The 14,454-nt window shown below is 40.6% G+C and overlaps 1 protein-coding gene across 2 annotated transcripts in view; it reads left to right on the top strand.

The window, feature by feature from the left end:
- Positions 1 to 14,454, top strand: part of LOC134172550 (cytosolic phospholipase A2 beta-like) — a 51,258-nt gene that overhangs the window by 9,054 nt on the left and 27,750 nt on the right. For both annotated transcript variants that reach the window (XM_062635734.1, XM_062635735.1), the window contains exon 2: positions 10,523 to 10,641. In XM_062635734.1, the coding sequence (XP_062491718.1) occupies positions 10,621 to 10,641 (21 nt within the window). In that variant the 5' untranslated portion in view covers positions 10,523 to 10,620. The remainder of the gene's footprint in view (positions 1 to 10,522; positions 10,642 to 14,454) is intronic.

Raw genomic sequence — 14,454 nt, 5'->3', positions numbered from 1 at the left:
ATAGCACTGCTGCCATGGTGGTATATAAACAGGAAAGGCTGAAACCCACTGACACAGATGAGTTGCAAATGAAGTGCTGGTGCCTCTACTATAGGAATATGAACAAGAGATGGGAACTGGCTGAGGAAATCCCTCAAGATTTGTCCCTGGGAACTGCCTTCAAAGTGTTTGCTCAAGGAAGAAAGGTGTGAAGAAGGGGAAGGATGTGTGTTTCCTCCCCTTACGGTTTTATGAACCTTGGGCCCTGGAACCAAGGTTTCTCCTGAGAAAGCTTTTATATGTTGCCTCATTAGTGTGTTTTCTGGGAGGCTCTGTTACTCCATGTTTGTGGGAAGAGGTACGTTGTATACCAGTGCCAAGGGTGTGTGGTTTCTAACGCGGTTTGACTGCAGAGTGAGTCTCCTTGAAATAATGGGAACAGCTTGTCTCTTCATGTGAACCTTTTCATGAAGCACATAGACCGTCACTCCCTATGGTCATTAGTCAACTACAGGCTCCTAATACATGTTTGAGATGTAAAGAAAAGCTTGATGCATGGAAGGAAAATAGATTTTTAAAGTTAAGGCCAGCTGTGGTTATTTAGTCTGACCTACGGGATGCATGCATTTTTCTCAGTAATTCCTGAGTCATGTTCCTGATGGCTGATTGAACTACGCATAAAGTACCTCATCCAGTCTTGGTTTAAATTTAGCTGTCATGTGGGAGGGAAATGTGGTGTGGAGGCTGAGACAACTCAGGGGTCACTATATGAAAGGAAGATGTAGGAGGGAAAATACATAGTTTAGCTATTCCACAGGTTTCAAGGATCAGCAATAGAATTTATTGTCATTTATGGCACTGCAAAAAGTCAACAGGGAAGTGAGCCCCACCATGGTAAAAGTGATGAAAGTTCCCAGATAAGCTGTAGAGCTTGCTCGAAAGAAACTGTGCAATCTAAGGAGATTACATGAACGCCAACGCAAACACCAACACAAGCGAGAAAATAGAAGTAAAAGGGCAGGAGTTGAACAATAATTAAGCCTGTGAATAAAATGTGGTATCTTTGGGTTTTGTGGGGAACAGAGAGGGGAGGCTGGGCTAATGTTTTGTGCATATTCCTTTGTGTGTTGTTTGGTTGTGCTCCAATGCATCAAACACTTTTGCATCTGAGTTGGCACTCTAACAGTGAATCCTATTAATATCAGTTAGACTATTCCTGAGAGGAACATGAGGAAGTATCTGAGATCAAAGCTTTTGACTTTTGAAGTACATGAGATAACTACTAAATAGATATTGGAAAAACTGGTATTGTTTAACCTCAAAACCTACTAATGAATTACCAGTTGCTGCACATCAGGAAGATGTCTCTGAGTTTCTTCCGCACATCTTTTTCCTATAGCAAACAGAAAACTTTGAACTTTGATTGTAAGTTGGCTTTTGGCTGGCTGAGTTTTGACTTGCTCCTCTCAGTTATCTGGAGAGGCAAGGGACAGGAAGGCACAGTGTAAGAGTTGAGGATTTCACTTGTGCTTGACACCTCACAGGTAGCAGTAACAACCATGAGATGCTTTGTTGTCAGTATGTTTTGTGTTCAACACTGCTGTGACACAGAGAGGCTGTATAATGGCGATGACTACATATGTCAGAAGGAAGTGAAGGTCAAATGATCACAACCAGAACTAGAATTAAGAAATCAAATAGGTTTTGCTGTCTCTAGAGGCTGAAATGGATTGGCATGGGTTCATAGGTTCATCTGTACAGTTGTTTCAAAATGTTAGGTATAAAAGGAGTTAATTGACTGCTAGTAAGGTTTGTTCTCATTTGGGAAAGCATCAAATAGCTTTACAGTATCGTTTCATTGTTTTGCAATGGATCTCTTAATATATTCTGTTGAAGTTATTAATATCGGCTTCCTTGTACAGGAGTATATTGAATGAAAATTAAGCTGCCCTGCTCACTGCTTCTTACAGACTGTCTCTGATGCGGAGTGAAACTGTTAATTAACTTTCTGGCTCCCGGTTATTCCTCACAGAGTTGAAGGATGTTTTTCTAGGGACAAGTGAACAGCATTTACCTGCATCTGCAATAATGTAATGCAACCATTCCTTTAATTTGATTCAGAGCCACAGAAGGCAAGACAATGTCCTATATGGAACAAGAAGCGTCTTCAAGTATGAATTCATGGGGTGCGATGCATTTCTGACCCATGCTATGTTGGGCTGTGGGATGTTTTGGTGCTGTCTGGATCCTGTGTAAAATGATGTCTCTCATGATAGAGACACTTAGTGAAGAATACACTAAATTTCTCTGAACATTGACAGTGTCAGGATACAGTATTTGGGTTCATAAAGGAAAGCATCTAAAGGGTAGTTTTCAAATGATAACCATTTGGAGGAAGCAGTATTCTATAACAATAGAATAATGATAATTTTTTCTTTGCATTTCTAGTTTCTCTTTCCTTTGAGTTGCTCCAGTTTCTCTGATCTAAGGTGAACTGATTGCTGCTACTTTCGTTTCATGCTACAAATTGTTCACTGAGTTGTCTAGGATGTGCAGAGAATTGATGACAGAGCCAAGGAGTATTCAAATGCCAAGGAGTATTCAAATGGAGCAGGAGGCACATTACCATTTTTATTATCATTTCCTCTCTCCTCTATTTCTTGTAAGCAACAGCACACAGTTGTTGCACAAGGCATTCTGTGCTCCACATATCTGTCCAAGTTGTCAGCTGTTTGTGCATCAAGTTTGAGGAGGAGGAAGAAATATGAGGTGTGTTAACAACAGTCAGGTTCTTCCCATTTGGAGTTTTAACATGCACGAGGAAATGATGTCTGATGAATAGAGCTGATCATAAGTTTTATGATGCAACGCTTCTTCTTTTGAACCTGTTGATTGGGTTCGGTATTGCTGGGTTGGCTGGTTCTCCAGCTTCATGGAAACCTGCTTGGAAAGTTGTCATGCTGTCGTCAAACTTGTGGACCCACCTGGCCTGTTCCACTGGCTACCCACCATTCTGTGATGCTATGACACTTCTGTCTTTGCTCAGCTACCGCTGCTACCCCACAGGCTACCAACAGCTGAAAGAGCTGTCCATTAGACGTCCTTCACCTGTTGGCCAATTCATTTGCTTCCTGCTTGCTAGTGCTCTTAGCTACGCATGTGACAGCAAAACAGCTATGTAGGCAGGGTCCTGGCATGTGAACTTAGGCATAGCCCAGAAATGTTTCAAAATCTTTCGTACATACATGCATGAAAACTTTCTGGGAAGGGTGACAGAAGGTGTGATTTCCTCTGTGGGATGAACATTCCAGCTCCCAGCACTGGGGCAGGCAAGTCACAGGACATTTTACCTTCTTGCGGTTCACAGCTTGCTTGCTGTACTTGGCTGACAAATGCATTCAGTATGTGTGTGAGTACACAGTAGAGAAGACCAACAATTAGTGGATTTGAATCATAGAAGGCAAGGGTCTCTGCCACTTTGCAATGCATCTATTGCATGGGGAGAGATTGCAGGGTCCAGGTTGCATGTGTTGCAGAGAAGGCACCATTACAAGTTTGTGCCCCACTGCTTTGACAGGCTGTGGGTGAGGCTTGGTTCCTGGAGGGATTTATGGGAGGGGTCACCATTTGAAATCTAGTTTTCCATCAGATCTCTACCCCTGGAAGCTAGAGTCTCTAAGTGAGTGCATCTCCTCCAGCACAGACTCTCCCTGGCTAGAAGACCTAATTTTGGACCTTTGGCACATAGATCTAGATCCTCTGGCAAAGGAGGCAGTGTATGTAGCTTGTTTTAATGTTCTGCTCTGAACAGAGTCAATGCCTCTCATAACCTACACAAAAATTTTCTGGCTTATTGGCCATATCGTATCTCACCTGACACATAAACCATGAATGTCAGAGGTCTAAGGTTAAAAACACCCTAGTTCATTGAGATGCTAAAAGCTATACATTTCCATTGGTTTTGATGTGAGTTTCTATTCTGAGTTCTCAGGTTTCAAGCATTGCACATCTTAGGAGCTTCAGAAGTCCCAAGATATTGCATGAATTAGAAGGTTAAAAGAGATCTGTGCCTGTGAAAAATCAGTTTTCTACTAGGATGAAAGCATTTACAATTGCAGTCAGGTGTTATGTTTTATGTGCTGCTGAACCAGAAGAATTAAAACAGACCTAATGTGCAGACATAGAGACAGAGATGGTATCAGGCTCCAGGGATGACTCTGCCTTGGCACAGGTTGGAGTAGTTTTCTTGAGACCAGCTGAGACACTCAGCGTGTTTCAAGTGCCAGACGCTCTGCTTATGCTTGTCTGCTTTCTACACTGGTTCAAGGGGAGCAGGTGACAGAAAGCTGCTTTCATGCTGCTGGAGTAAAGTTGAGAGTGTTCTCAGCAACTTGAATTCTAAGTCACACTATTAGGAAAAGCTTCTGAGTTCTTTTTGTTACAGGAATGGTACAAATGGACTAGAAGGACAGACATATAAAATAAAGGAAACAAGAAGGACAGACATATAAAATAAACAAGCATTTTTTCTCATCAGAAATAATTTTTATAGGGATAAATATCAGTTCAGAAGAAGCTTTCGTATTAAAATCCCCATGACTCTGTAGAGCCCATGAAGTCCTCATGAAGTAGTCGTCTGCTGTTGGAAGTTGTAATACACCAGCAGTGAGTCACAAGGTTCTTAATTGCTCTAAATAAGCTTGCAAGGCTCGTAACTCATAATAGCTCTGGTTATTCTGTTTTAAATTGTTCCCATGGGCTGGTTGATGTCTAGAGATTTTGTATTAAAAAAGAGAAAAAATTATAATGATGAATAAAAGTAAAGTCAGGGAGAAACTCAGTTTTCAATTTTGACAACCCTGCAGTAACCTTAGAAGAACTATACAAATAGGTAGTGAAGCTCCCTGCTACTGGGGTCAATGAATTGTAATGATCTGCTTGTAGGGATGTGCGCTGAATTGTCTAATGTATTTTCCACCTCTGATGCTCATTTCCCTAAAAATCTTGATGCTTTAGGCAGCACTTATGGACAACGCTACTTGCCTATGGTCAGACTCCCACTACTGAATTCAATGTGAGTTCCTATGTTCTAGTAAGCTGAGGCTACAAAGAAGGGCAGTCCTGTAAATTCCTGAGAAAAAGAGTAATTTTTTGTTGCTTCAGCTCCTCAAATGACCTTACCATTTGGCCAGAAGAGTGCCAGATGCAGTACTGTGGGGTATGGGCTGAAGTCTGTAAGCTTGGGACTGCAATGGGAGCCAGACCTCCTCTTTTAGTGACAACTAGCTCTTAGGTGAGTTTTGCTGCACCATGAAACTTCCCCCACCTGATATTTTTAAGACTTGAGCACTTTCAGGTATTTACCAATGGTTGTGTGCCAGTATTCACTTCTTGTTTGTGATCAGTGTGCCTGCTAGAAAGGCATGCTTTGCAGGTATTTCCGAAGCTACTGGTAGTACAGTTGAATGTATCCAGTTCACCCTCAATTGGCTGTTTCTGTCTTTCTTTGCCCTGTCTCTATGCTCAGATGAGTGCTTTTCTTACATTTACACTTCACTGAAGTCTTCCAGATGACTTAAGCTAGGACATAGGTTGGCTGATGCTAGCTTTTTTCAAAAAACCTACCCGTTAACTGTACTAACATACAGAATAACATAGTGAGGATACCTGCTACTTTCTGTAGTCTTGTTAATTTTGGAGAGCTATGTAGAGAATAAGTTACTGCCAGGAATGATTGAGTTGAACCCTTAATGACTTTCATGTTACCTGAAATAAATCCTTGTGTAACTTTTATCCCTTTCTGACCTAACGTATAAGGGCTGTCCTCATAACCTTGAATAAAATCAAATACAGGCCTGAATGAGAATTTGACACAGCTAGGGCTAGAAGGGAAACCCAGCTGTGTCATACAACTGCAGTAACCTTTGTTTTTTAATTATTCTTGCCCAACATAATAACATTCACTAGCAAACATTTCCTTAGCTGGTCTTATCCCAAAGAACTTATGGAGTGAAAAACAAGAGAAGAAAACAAGAGTTACTGTCTTGACTCTAAAAAAGTGACTGTTGAAGAAACAGAAGAGGTTGGTGGCAACTAAGAAGAAAACCCTTCTCTTGATAATTTGAAGCTAAATACCATAACCATAAGTCAAGTCTTCCTGTCAGCCAAGTGGTGAAATGTAATACCTACCTAAGTCTTCTGAGGTCTTTACTGAAGCAATTTCATACTGACATCAGTGTCAGACTGTTTGTATAAGATCTGAAGATAAAGGTCTCCGAAACTGGCTTGAGTGGAATGATATTGAAATATCTTACTCATTTATTTCAATTAGATGCTCTGCAATCACTTGGTTTAAAATAAAAGAAAAATATCTAAACATAAACACAGTGGGTTTCAATGTGTGGCTTTACATTGACGTGTCTTGGAAAGATAACACTCCCGTCCTCAGATATCCCAGGTAAGTAATAAGCAGCTTCCTCCCATCTTGAAGCTGCAGAGATCACTATCTTGCCATGCTTAAAACCACACCTGCAAAGTATCTAAGGAAATTAGTAGCTCTCTTACTCTGGCCAGGAAAAAGAGCCAGTGATACTGGCTTTACTGTATGATATCTTTATTCAAACTCGCAGTGGCTCAGGAGATAGGTAAGAGGATATAGAACCTTTTGCTTTTCTGAAACAGGTTTAGATCTTGATAGCCAGGATGGTTCATGTATAAGTTCTGTTATCATCTGACTGCCACTCAGACAGACGACTAGTTGGAGTCCTAATACCGTCAGGTTGGCTGAAAATGTTTGGTCAGAAAGCATTCAAAGATCTAAAGCAGTTTCGAATTAACTGTGTTGTTTTGCTCAGAAAGAATGGGGTGGGGGGAAACAGTGAAAAAATAGAAATGTTTTATTTCAAAATTAAATGTTTCAGTTTTGAAAGGTCTCCAAATCTGGCATTTCTGAAGCTTTGCTTTAGAGCGTCTAGTTTCATATGGCAATGCTGAATTAAAAAATGGAGATCTAGTTGAATAAAGTTTTTTTTGGGGGGGTTATTTCTCACAGTGGTTAAATAACCTGGATAAAAATTAGCTTGGGGATGAGCTAGGGAAAAAATACTAATTTTTGTTCCCTGATTTCTGAGAATATTTTGAAAATTTTTGGTTTCAATTTGACAATAGACAATTATTTTCTCGGATTACTGTAATTTTTCTAACCTAGCTACTGAGCTAAATAAGATACAAACTGATTTGAGGCAAAGAGAAAGCGACTGTCATCTCTCATTATCAGTGTCTGAAAAAGAAGTCTCCACAAAGCAGCACAGTCTTCCACCTCCATCTCTCAATGGTGTGGCTGCATCTAGCCCTAGGAAGGTCCATCACTTAATTCTACACAACCACTTCCATGAAATAAATAAACAAATGTTCTTATCCAGAATGATAGCAGAGTTAAATTTATATAGTATTTGCCATCCTTGCTTTTGAAGCTGTTAGGATCAAGCACAAGAGCACTATGAAGACAGTGCTTCACTAAGGGCAGTTCTCTGCACACCAAAGCTGAGACATGTTTGTATGTAATTTTGTGGTGCTGTTCCCATTGCTGGGGTAAATAATAAACACCATTAAATGAGCCCTTAGTACCTTTTGGTAGTTCTGTCTCACTTAGCTTTTAAGGTTATGCCAGCAGTAGGATGATCCAAATCGCAGCCATTTAGAGTTGCTATCACTCTACTGCTTTTATCTGACAGCTTGGCTGTGACTCTGAGTAGCTTCTTGCACGGGGCTGTTAGTGAGCAGCCCCCTGGGTAAGCTGCATGCAGCTGAACACTGTATTAATTAACTTGCATACTGGGAGCAGCATGGGCTTGCATTCCTTCCATTCTGATTCTGTTTCACATACACAGGTAGTGTATGAAGCAATTTAACCTCAGAGTAATTTGATATGTTTTCTTATCTCTTCCCTCCCCCGCTCCATCTTATTTCCAAGTACTTTCTCAATATTAATTCAGAAAGGAAACAAGATTAAGTCAAAAAGGTGGAATGAGACCAGCTTAATTAACCTGTACAATCTGAAATCCCTTTTCCCTCTGTCTCCTGAACAGCCTTTTACAGACTGAAACTGGAGATACCGTTTTACATATTCTGAATCTAACTCCACTAGTATAAGTCTAGCATGACTATGTCCTCCTTCTAAAAAGGGGAGGCGGAGGACTTTCTGTGCCGCCTACTAGATACTGCCTACTGTTTAACTTGTTCACTAAGGTGCTGTGCTGTGCTGTCTTTGCCTTAGTTTTGTTCCTTCCTTGGTTTTGCAGTTGACTTTCTTTGTCTTACTTTCCCCATGCTGCATTGTTTTTTGTGTCTGCAGTAAAGCCTGACTTCACGTAGCCCATTTCCCTCATGTCCAGGAGGAAATGGACGTGGTACTTGTCAGCGTGCTTGTTGACAAGCAACACAAGATGTTTTATGTATTTTGGCAGTGCTGATTTACTGGAAACATTGACATTTTGGAGCAGCTTTTGGAAAAATTTGTTCCAGAGCTCTCCAAAATAGCTTTTGCACCTTGATTTGAAGACATTCTGGGAGCTTTTTTTCCTTCTTTCCTGTTCCATTAAGACCCGGGTCTCTCTGCTGCAGCTGTTCTCTATTTAATGTGTTGCTCTGTTTCCAGGCAGCCATACCCCTCTTTGAGGGGAGTTCATTTTTCTCTGGCTGTTTTTCCATTTGCCTTCCCTTTAGGAGGTAAATTTGTCAGCCTACTATTTTGGTTTCTCAGTTCACTACAGCAACAGCAGCAATATGAAGGCAGAAAATGAAAACTTCACATGAAGAAGTGATTTTCCCCCTTTTCCTCTGCTTTTTTCTTATCTCTGGAAATGGGATGCTGCACACTCCTGTGTCCAAGGAAGCATGGAGAAGAACGTTTGCACTGCATTCTTGACTGCTGGGAAAAATGTCCAAGTGCGGCTGTCAAAACAGTGTTACTGCAGAAGCACATCATAGAATCATAGAATAGTTTGGGTTGGAAAGGACCTTAAGATCATCAAGTTCCACCCCCCCGCCATGGGCAGGGGCACCTCACACTAAATCACTCACATGGTTAATCGCACTGAACCCCAGATTGCTTTCTGATGAGTTTGGCTTATTTTTCTGTGGGTTTTGCAGCTGCCCTTTGATTTGCAGCACATACACAGCAGACCTTTATTTGAGATACCTTCCTTATTATTTCAAAGATGGCAACCTACCTAGGCACTCCAGTTCTAACCCTGCTGCTTGGGTAAGTGTGCATCCAGTCCTCACCTCCAGGATGGTGGCTGCATTGCCAGCAGAGCAGAGTCTTTGGAAATGTCAATTTGAGGTGTTGCTTGTCATTTCCATAAGCCCAGGGGCATTTGACTGGAGCTGATTTTCAACTGGGGACCGATTTTTGTGGAAAATACTGTAAAAAGTGTTCAAAGGTGATCCGTCTGAGGTTCAGGAGAGATCTAAAGCCTAAGATTCCAGGAAACCTATTTTCCTAAATAATTGTTGTGGTTGCATTTAAATTTTATTTCTTCTCTTGCCAAAAGCCAATCTCATAACTGCTATTCAATGAAAATTAACTCTTGACACTCTCCCTTTCCATAAGTGTACACGGTCCCACGGTCCACTGGTTTGGTGAGGCTTGGTCCTATCTCATATTGCAGTCCTCCAGTGAGGACATATCTTACTGCAGACTTATGGTGGCCTCCAGCCCTTTTCCAAGCCTGGGTCTGCAGGACATCCAACACGAAGTTACAAGTGTGGAATAAGGTAAAGCCAAAACAGATGGCCTGGTGCAATGTCCTGATAGGCACTCCATGGGTTGTCCATCAGGAGTCCACAGTCAGCATGGGAGAGGTGAGGGAAGCCATGCCTGCACCATCTCCAGAGGCTGCCTTAGGACCCACTACTGTCACCACCAAGCTGATGGGGGAATAGGATGGGAATATGCAAGATGTCAATGTTCTTCTTATAAGAAGTGTGTAGAGGGGAAGAGCCCAGAAGGTATGCAGCTTTTCCTTTCCCTGCCAAAATTTGCCTCAGTTTCACCAACATTGGCCAGGTAGGTACTTCAAAGTGAGGAGATTTACTGGCTGGCAGAAAGATTTCCAGTAATATATTGGAACAAGTCCCTTTTGTAGGAAGAGTTGAAAGGAGCAGTCAGAAGTGGGTTGATCTCCCGCAGGAATTTTTATTATTAAGGTTTGGCTATTCCCTCCCTTTGATTGTTTTTTATTTTTTGGAGTATTTTGTGGAAGAACGTAAAAACTATTGAAAATTCATTTACTGACTAGATAAATGGAAGAGATGGGGAGTGCAGAAGACTTTCTGAATATGGCAGAATCTACCCAAAAACCTGGGGTAATAGCAAGTTGTGATAGGTAATAAAGTGACAGGCAAAGGTGTGGTAACTGCAGCTTTCCTCTCCCTTCTGACACTGCAGATCTGTCCCTCTCAGACATAGGCAGACTCTGCTCCGCACAGGGGAGGCAGAGGGTGGAGCTCAGCGCCTGTATAAATTATATGTGTCCTTCAGGTTATTTCAGCCGCAACAACAAGCTGTGAGCCTGTTTGGCAGCTGACGGATCTGTTACTCAAATTGGGGTGCCTGTTGCTGTCGCCATCTTGCATGCCATGGGGAGCCCACCAGCCAAGGTAAGAGAACTGCAGCTCCGTGCCTTGCTGTGACCCGGCACCTTGCCATTGGGACCTCCCTCCTCCAGGTCTTGAGAGCAAACTCCTTCCTCTTTACATCTGCTGACACACAGAGTGGTACGATGCAGGAGGGTCATCTTGGACTTCGTGAACTCACCGCTTTCCTCTTTCACCATGTAGTAACTAACATGCAAGTGAGCTTTCGTGACAACAGAGACTAGGTGGCCCTTTGCTTTTATCGTGAAGTGTGCATGCTGGCATGAACACCGGGGAGGAAGAGAGGGCTGGCCTTGATGAGTTTATCTCACTGTAAAATGAAAGTGCGTTACCCCTACTACGTGCTCTCCTCAGGAGCTTGCCCCAGCTGAAAACCCAACATCTTTTTCTAGCAACAAAGCATAATTTATCTTACTTTAGCTGCAGGGGAGAGTTCTGTTGAGCCCTTTGGCTGATTTAGCTATCTTTGACGTAATGTTTAAAGCGCCTGCAATTCTAGTGGAAGTATTTCATGTCTGGACTTGAGTTCTGTAATAGGAAGTTCCATTCAGAGATCTTAACTGATACTTAACATAAATCAACAGAATTATTAGCTGAGAGTTACTTCCTCATGTATGTCTTCAAAAAGGAATGGATGCAGTGTCTGAAATCCAAGATACGTGTTACTTACAACTAACCTTTCTCTATATATCAAACCCCATGCCAAATTTTGCAACAAATAAAAGAAATATGGGCATTCATGGGTTTTAAATACAGTAAAAAAAAACAAAGTTACATGCTATGACTTCTAGAGAATCGTGAATCATTAAGAATGAAGAATACTACTTGTACGTGTGTCATGGTAATATTTGCAAGTGAAATCAAAGATCCAGGAAAATATCAGTAGCTTGAAGAGAAAGCTGAAACGATAGATTGACAATATTCAAATGTTGGATGCTCAGGGCAAATGACATAAATGCAATGTACTTTGGATAAAATTTGTATCTAATCTATCTACCTCTTAGATCCAGAGGTATCTATCTGTCTTAGATATAAAAGCTATCACTATTAAATGCAAATGTTGTATCTGATAATATAATTCTGGATCTGATAGATGAGTCGATAGCTCAGATATAATTTTATCTAGAAAGTCTCAATTACAGCAGAAGTTCTTGCATTTGACCCTAATGCTGTGAGTACCATTCTGTGAGTATAGACGTAGTCCTTGTTAATAGGCAACACCATCAAAAGGTTAGAGTGAGACCTTAGCTTCAGGTCAGAAAGCTTCTATTCCCAAGGAAGGAAATTCATTCAGTACAGCCCGTAGCTCTGCCATACAGCCAGGCAAATTAATTTTTCATGAATGTAAATTAGTAAATAGATAGGAAATCAGAACAGAGTGGGTTTTGTTTATTTTTTTATATTAAAAAACAAGGTGTTTAGAAAAGTGTGGACTCTTTGAGTTATTTAGGAAGACCTACAGAGAAGACTATGTAGTATTCTACTAACACTGTCTGGTATTCCAATTAATTTTTTGCTGTTTAAAGAAAGCTACCAAGTTGGCACAGAAGTGATGGACAGTAGTATTTTACAACTTGCTGGGAGTGCTTTTGATATTCATAGCAGGGTCTTTTCTTCTGCTCAGACAAGATTAATCACTCTTTAGTAGTTTTATTTTGTGACCCATGGAATCATTTTTATGTGATAAAATACTCAGAAATAGTTACTAACTGTTCAACCTCGAATGATAAGATTTTGGATAACCGTGATTCCCAAGGAAAACACAGCTTTTGTGGTCATGCTCTCTCCTTCTGTTCTCTCTCCTGGTTTTGCATTCGCTTTTCCCACCAGAACTTTGCATTCCTCTAATTTTGAAGAAAATAGGCAGCTGATGGGAAGGAGAAATTGCTAGCAATATTCTCACTGATGGAGGGGATAAGAATATCAGTCCATATTAGATGTTAAAGAATCTATGTGTAAGAGTGCTTTGGAACCAGGCTGATCACAAAACTTTTTTAACCTTATTTTGATAAATTGCCAAGTTGTAGTTGAAACAAATCCTTAGGATCTAAGATAAAATAAATAGTAAGAATATGCCAAATGATTGTGTGAGATCTTGTGCATAAGATATTATACAGCTTCTGGTACACCACTGGAGGAAGAAAAAGTAATCCATGAAAGGAAGTAATTATTCATATCTGAAAGACATCTATAAACCCAAGTGATAAATCCTACAGCTATCTACATGTCAAAATAGCGAGGGCAAACTCTTCACGTAAAACTTCATATACCTTGGTGTTATCTCCTCTCAGAAAATTGGTTACATTTGGTGCAAGGCCATCAAAATTGGCCTTCCAAGTACAAACCAAGAATTTTTGTTTTAAGAAAATAAAGAAAATTAAAGAAAGAGAAGAGAGAAAAGAGAAGAGATATAAAAGAATAAAAGCAAACCAAAGCAAAGCAAAGGAGAGAAAACAAATTAAAAAGAAAGCAGATGTGGCGATGGGAGTACGTTCCCAGACTGTCCATCTCTGCAGAAGCTGCCCGCTAGAAGACTAACTTTCTAGTGAAGGCAGCTATGAGATCTTGTTCTAGGAGCAGGATGGAGAGGCAGTAAGGAGTGAAATCAAACATAGGAGCTGTTGGGAGGTTTTTCTTCTTTTTCTGCCATCCAAAGACCATCTCAGTAGGCTCCTCATTATTAATGAGCTTTGAGAAGATTTCATACTCTCAAAGTTGTCTTTTTGGGATGAAACCTTGAAGTGACCAACTGCTTGCAGACAGGAGAATTATGTATCCTCCTAAAGCTGACCAGCATATTACTGCTTTCTGGAAGCCAGTCAGTAGGTCAGTAAAGGTGACCTACAATCAAAGAGATGTTAGCAACAGATGTGAATTTTCAGTTTTTTTAGGTTTGACACAGCTATGGCAATTCTACATGTTAGTTTTATCTCCTGTTCATTGAATTTTCCATATTTTAAACCTGAAATGGTTCCCCCAAAACTGTCTTTGAGAGTTTTGAAATGGAGTTTAGTGCTAAATGTTATCAAGTGAATAGAAGTTTGGTTTTTCTGTTTCTGTGTGGGGTTTTTTGTTTGTTTCTATTTTGTTATTTGGGGTTTTTGGGGGTGGTGGTGTCATTTTCTTAGCCTACTCTTTGGGACTCTGGGCATGCTACTATTTATTGGTCTGGGGTGTTATGCAAACATACACAGGCAGCCATCATTGATGTCAATGTGGCACTACTAATTTTCCAGCAAAAATGGAATGATGCACTTCTGGAAAAGCTACCTTTGACTTGATATTTACAGAGGGAGTTTGTTCCTCTGTGTGCCTATGCAGGAAACTTTCCTCCAGGGAAGTGAACTAAAGAGAGCAAGACCAGTACAGCTGCAAGACTGTCGAGAGCTGTCTGGATATGGTCTGTGCTTATCAATTTGCATTAATAATGAAATTACACATTTCTTGTCATGTTATGAAAATAGCAAATTACTTCTCTAATTATTTTTAATAAAGGGTATTCTGAAATGCTGGCAGTTTTAGGCAAGGATGTTATTTGAGACCACTCAAATCAGATCCAAACAGTCTGCTATGGAACACTGCAGAAGAAAAATTAGCTGTGCCTTTTTCTGATGAAAACAAAAAGAATAAGCCCAATTCTAAACGGTTATCACAGCCTGAAGTAAACTGCAGGCTTGGGAGTGGGATGGCTTCTGTTTTTCCCTAAGTATTTGCACATAATGTTTATTATGGCCACATTTACCTATCTGAACCTCTTTTTTATCCTGCACAACACAAGGACTAAGCTGCAACAAATCAGAAATAGTGAACAGTCAT

The sequence above is a fragment of the Pezoporus occidentalis genome, unplaced genomic scaffold, assembly GCF_034315485.1.
Source record: "Pezoporus occidentalis ecotype Australia unplaced genomic scaffold, CSIRO_AGI_Poc_V1 ctg46, whole genome shotgun sequence".
Lineage (NCBI taxonomy): Eukaryota > Metazoa > Chordata > Aves > Psittaciformes > Psittacidae > Pezoporus > Pezoporus occidentalis.
This window is presented reverse-complemented; position numbering and strand designations above follow the sequence as displayed.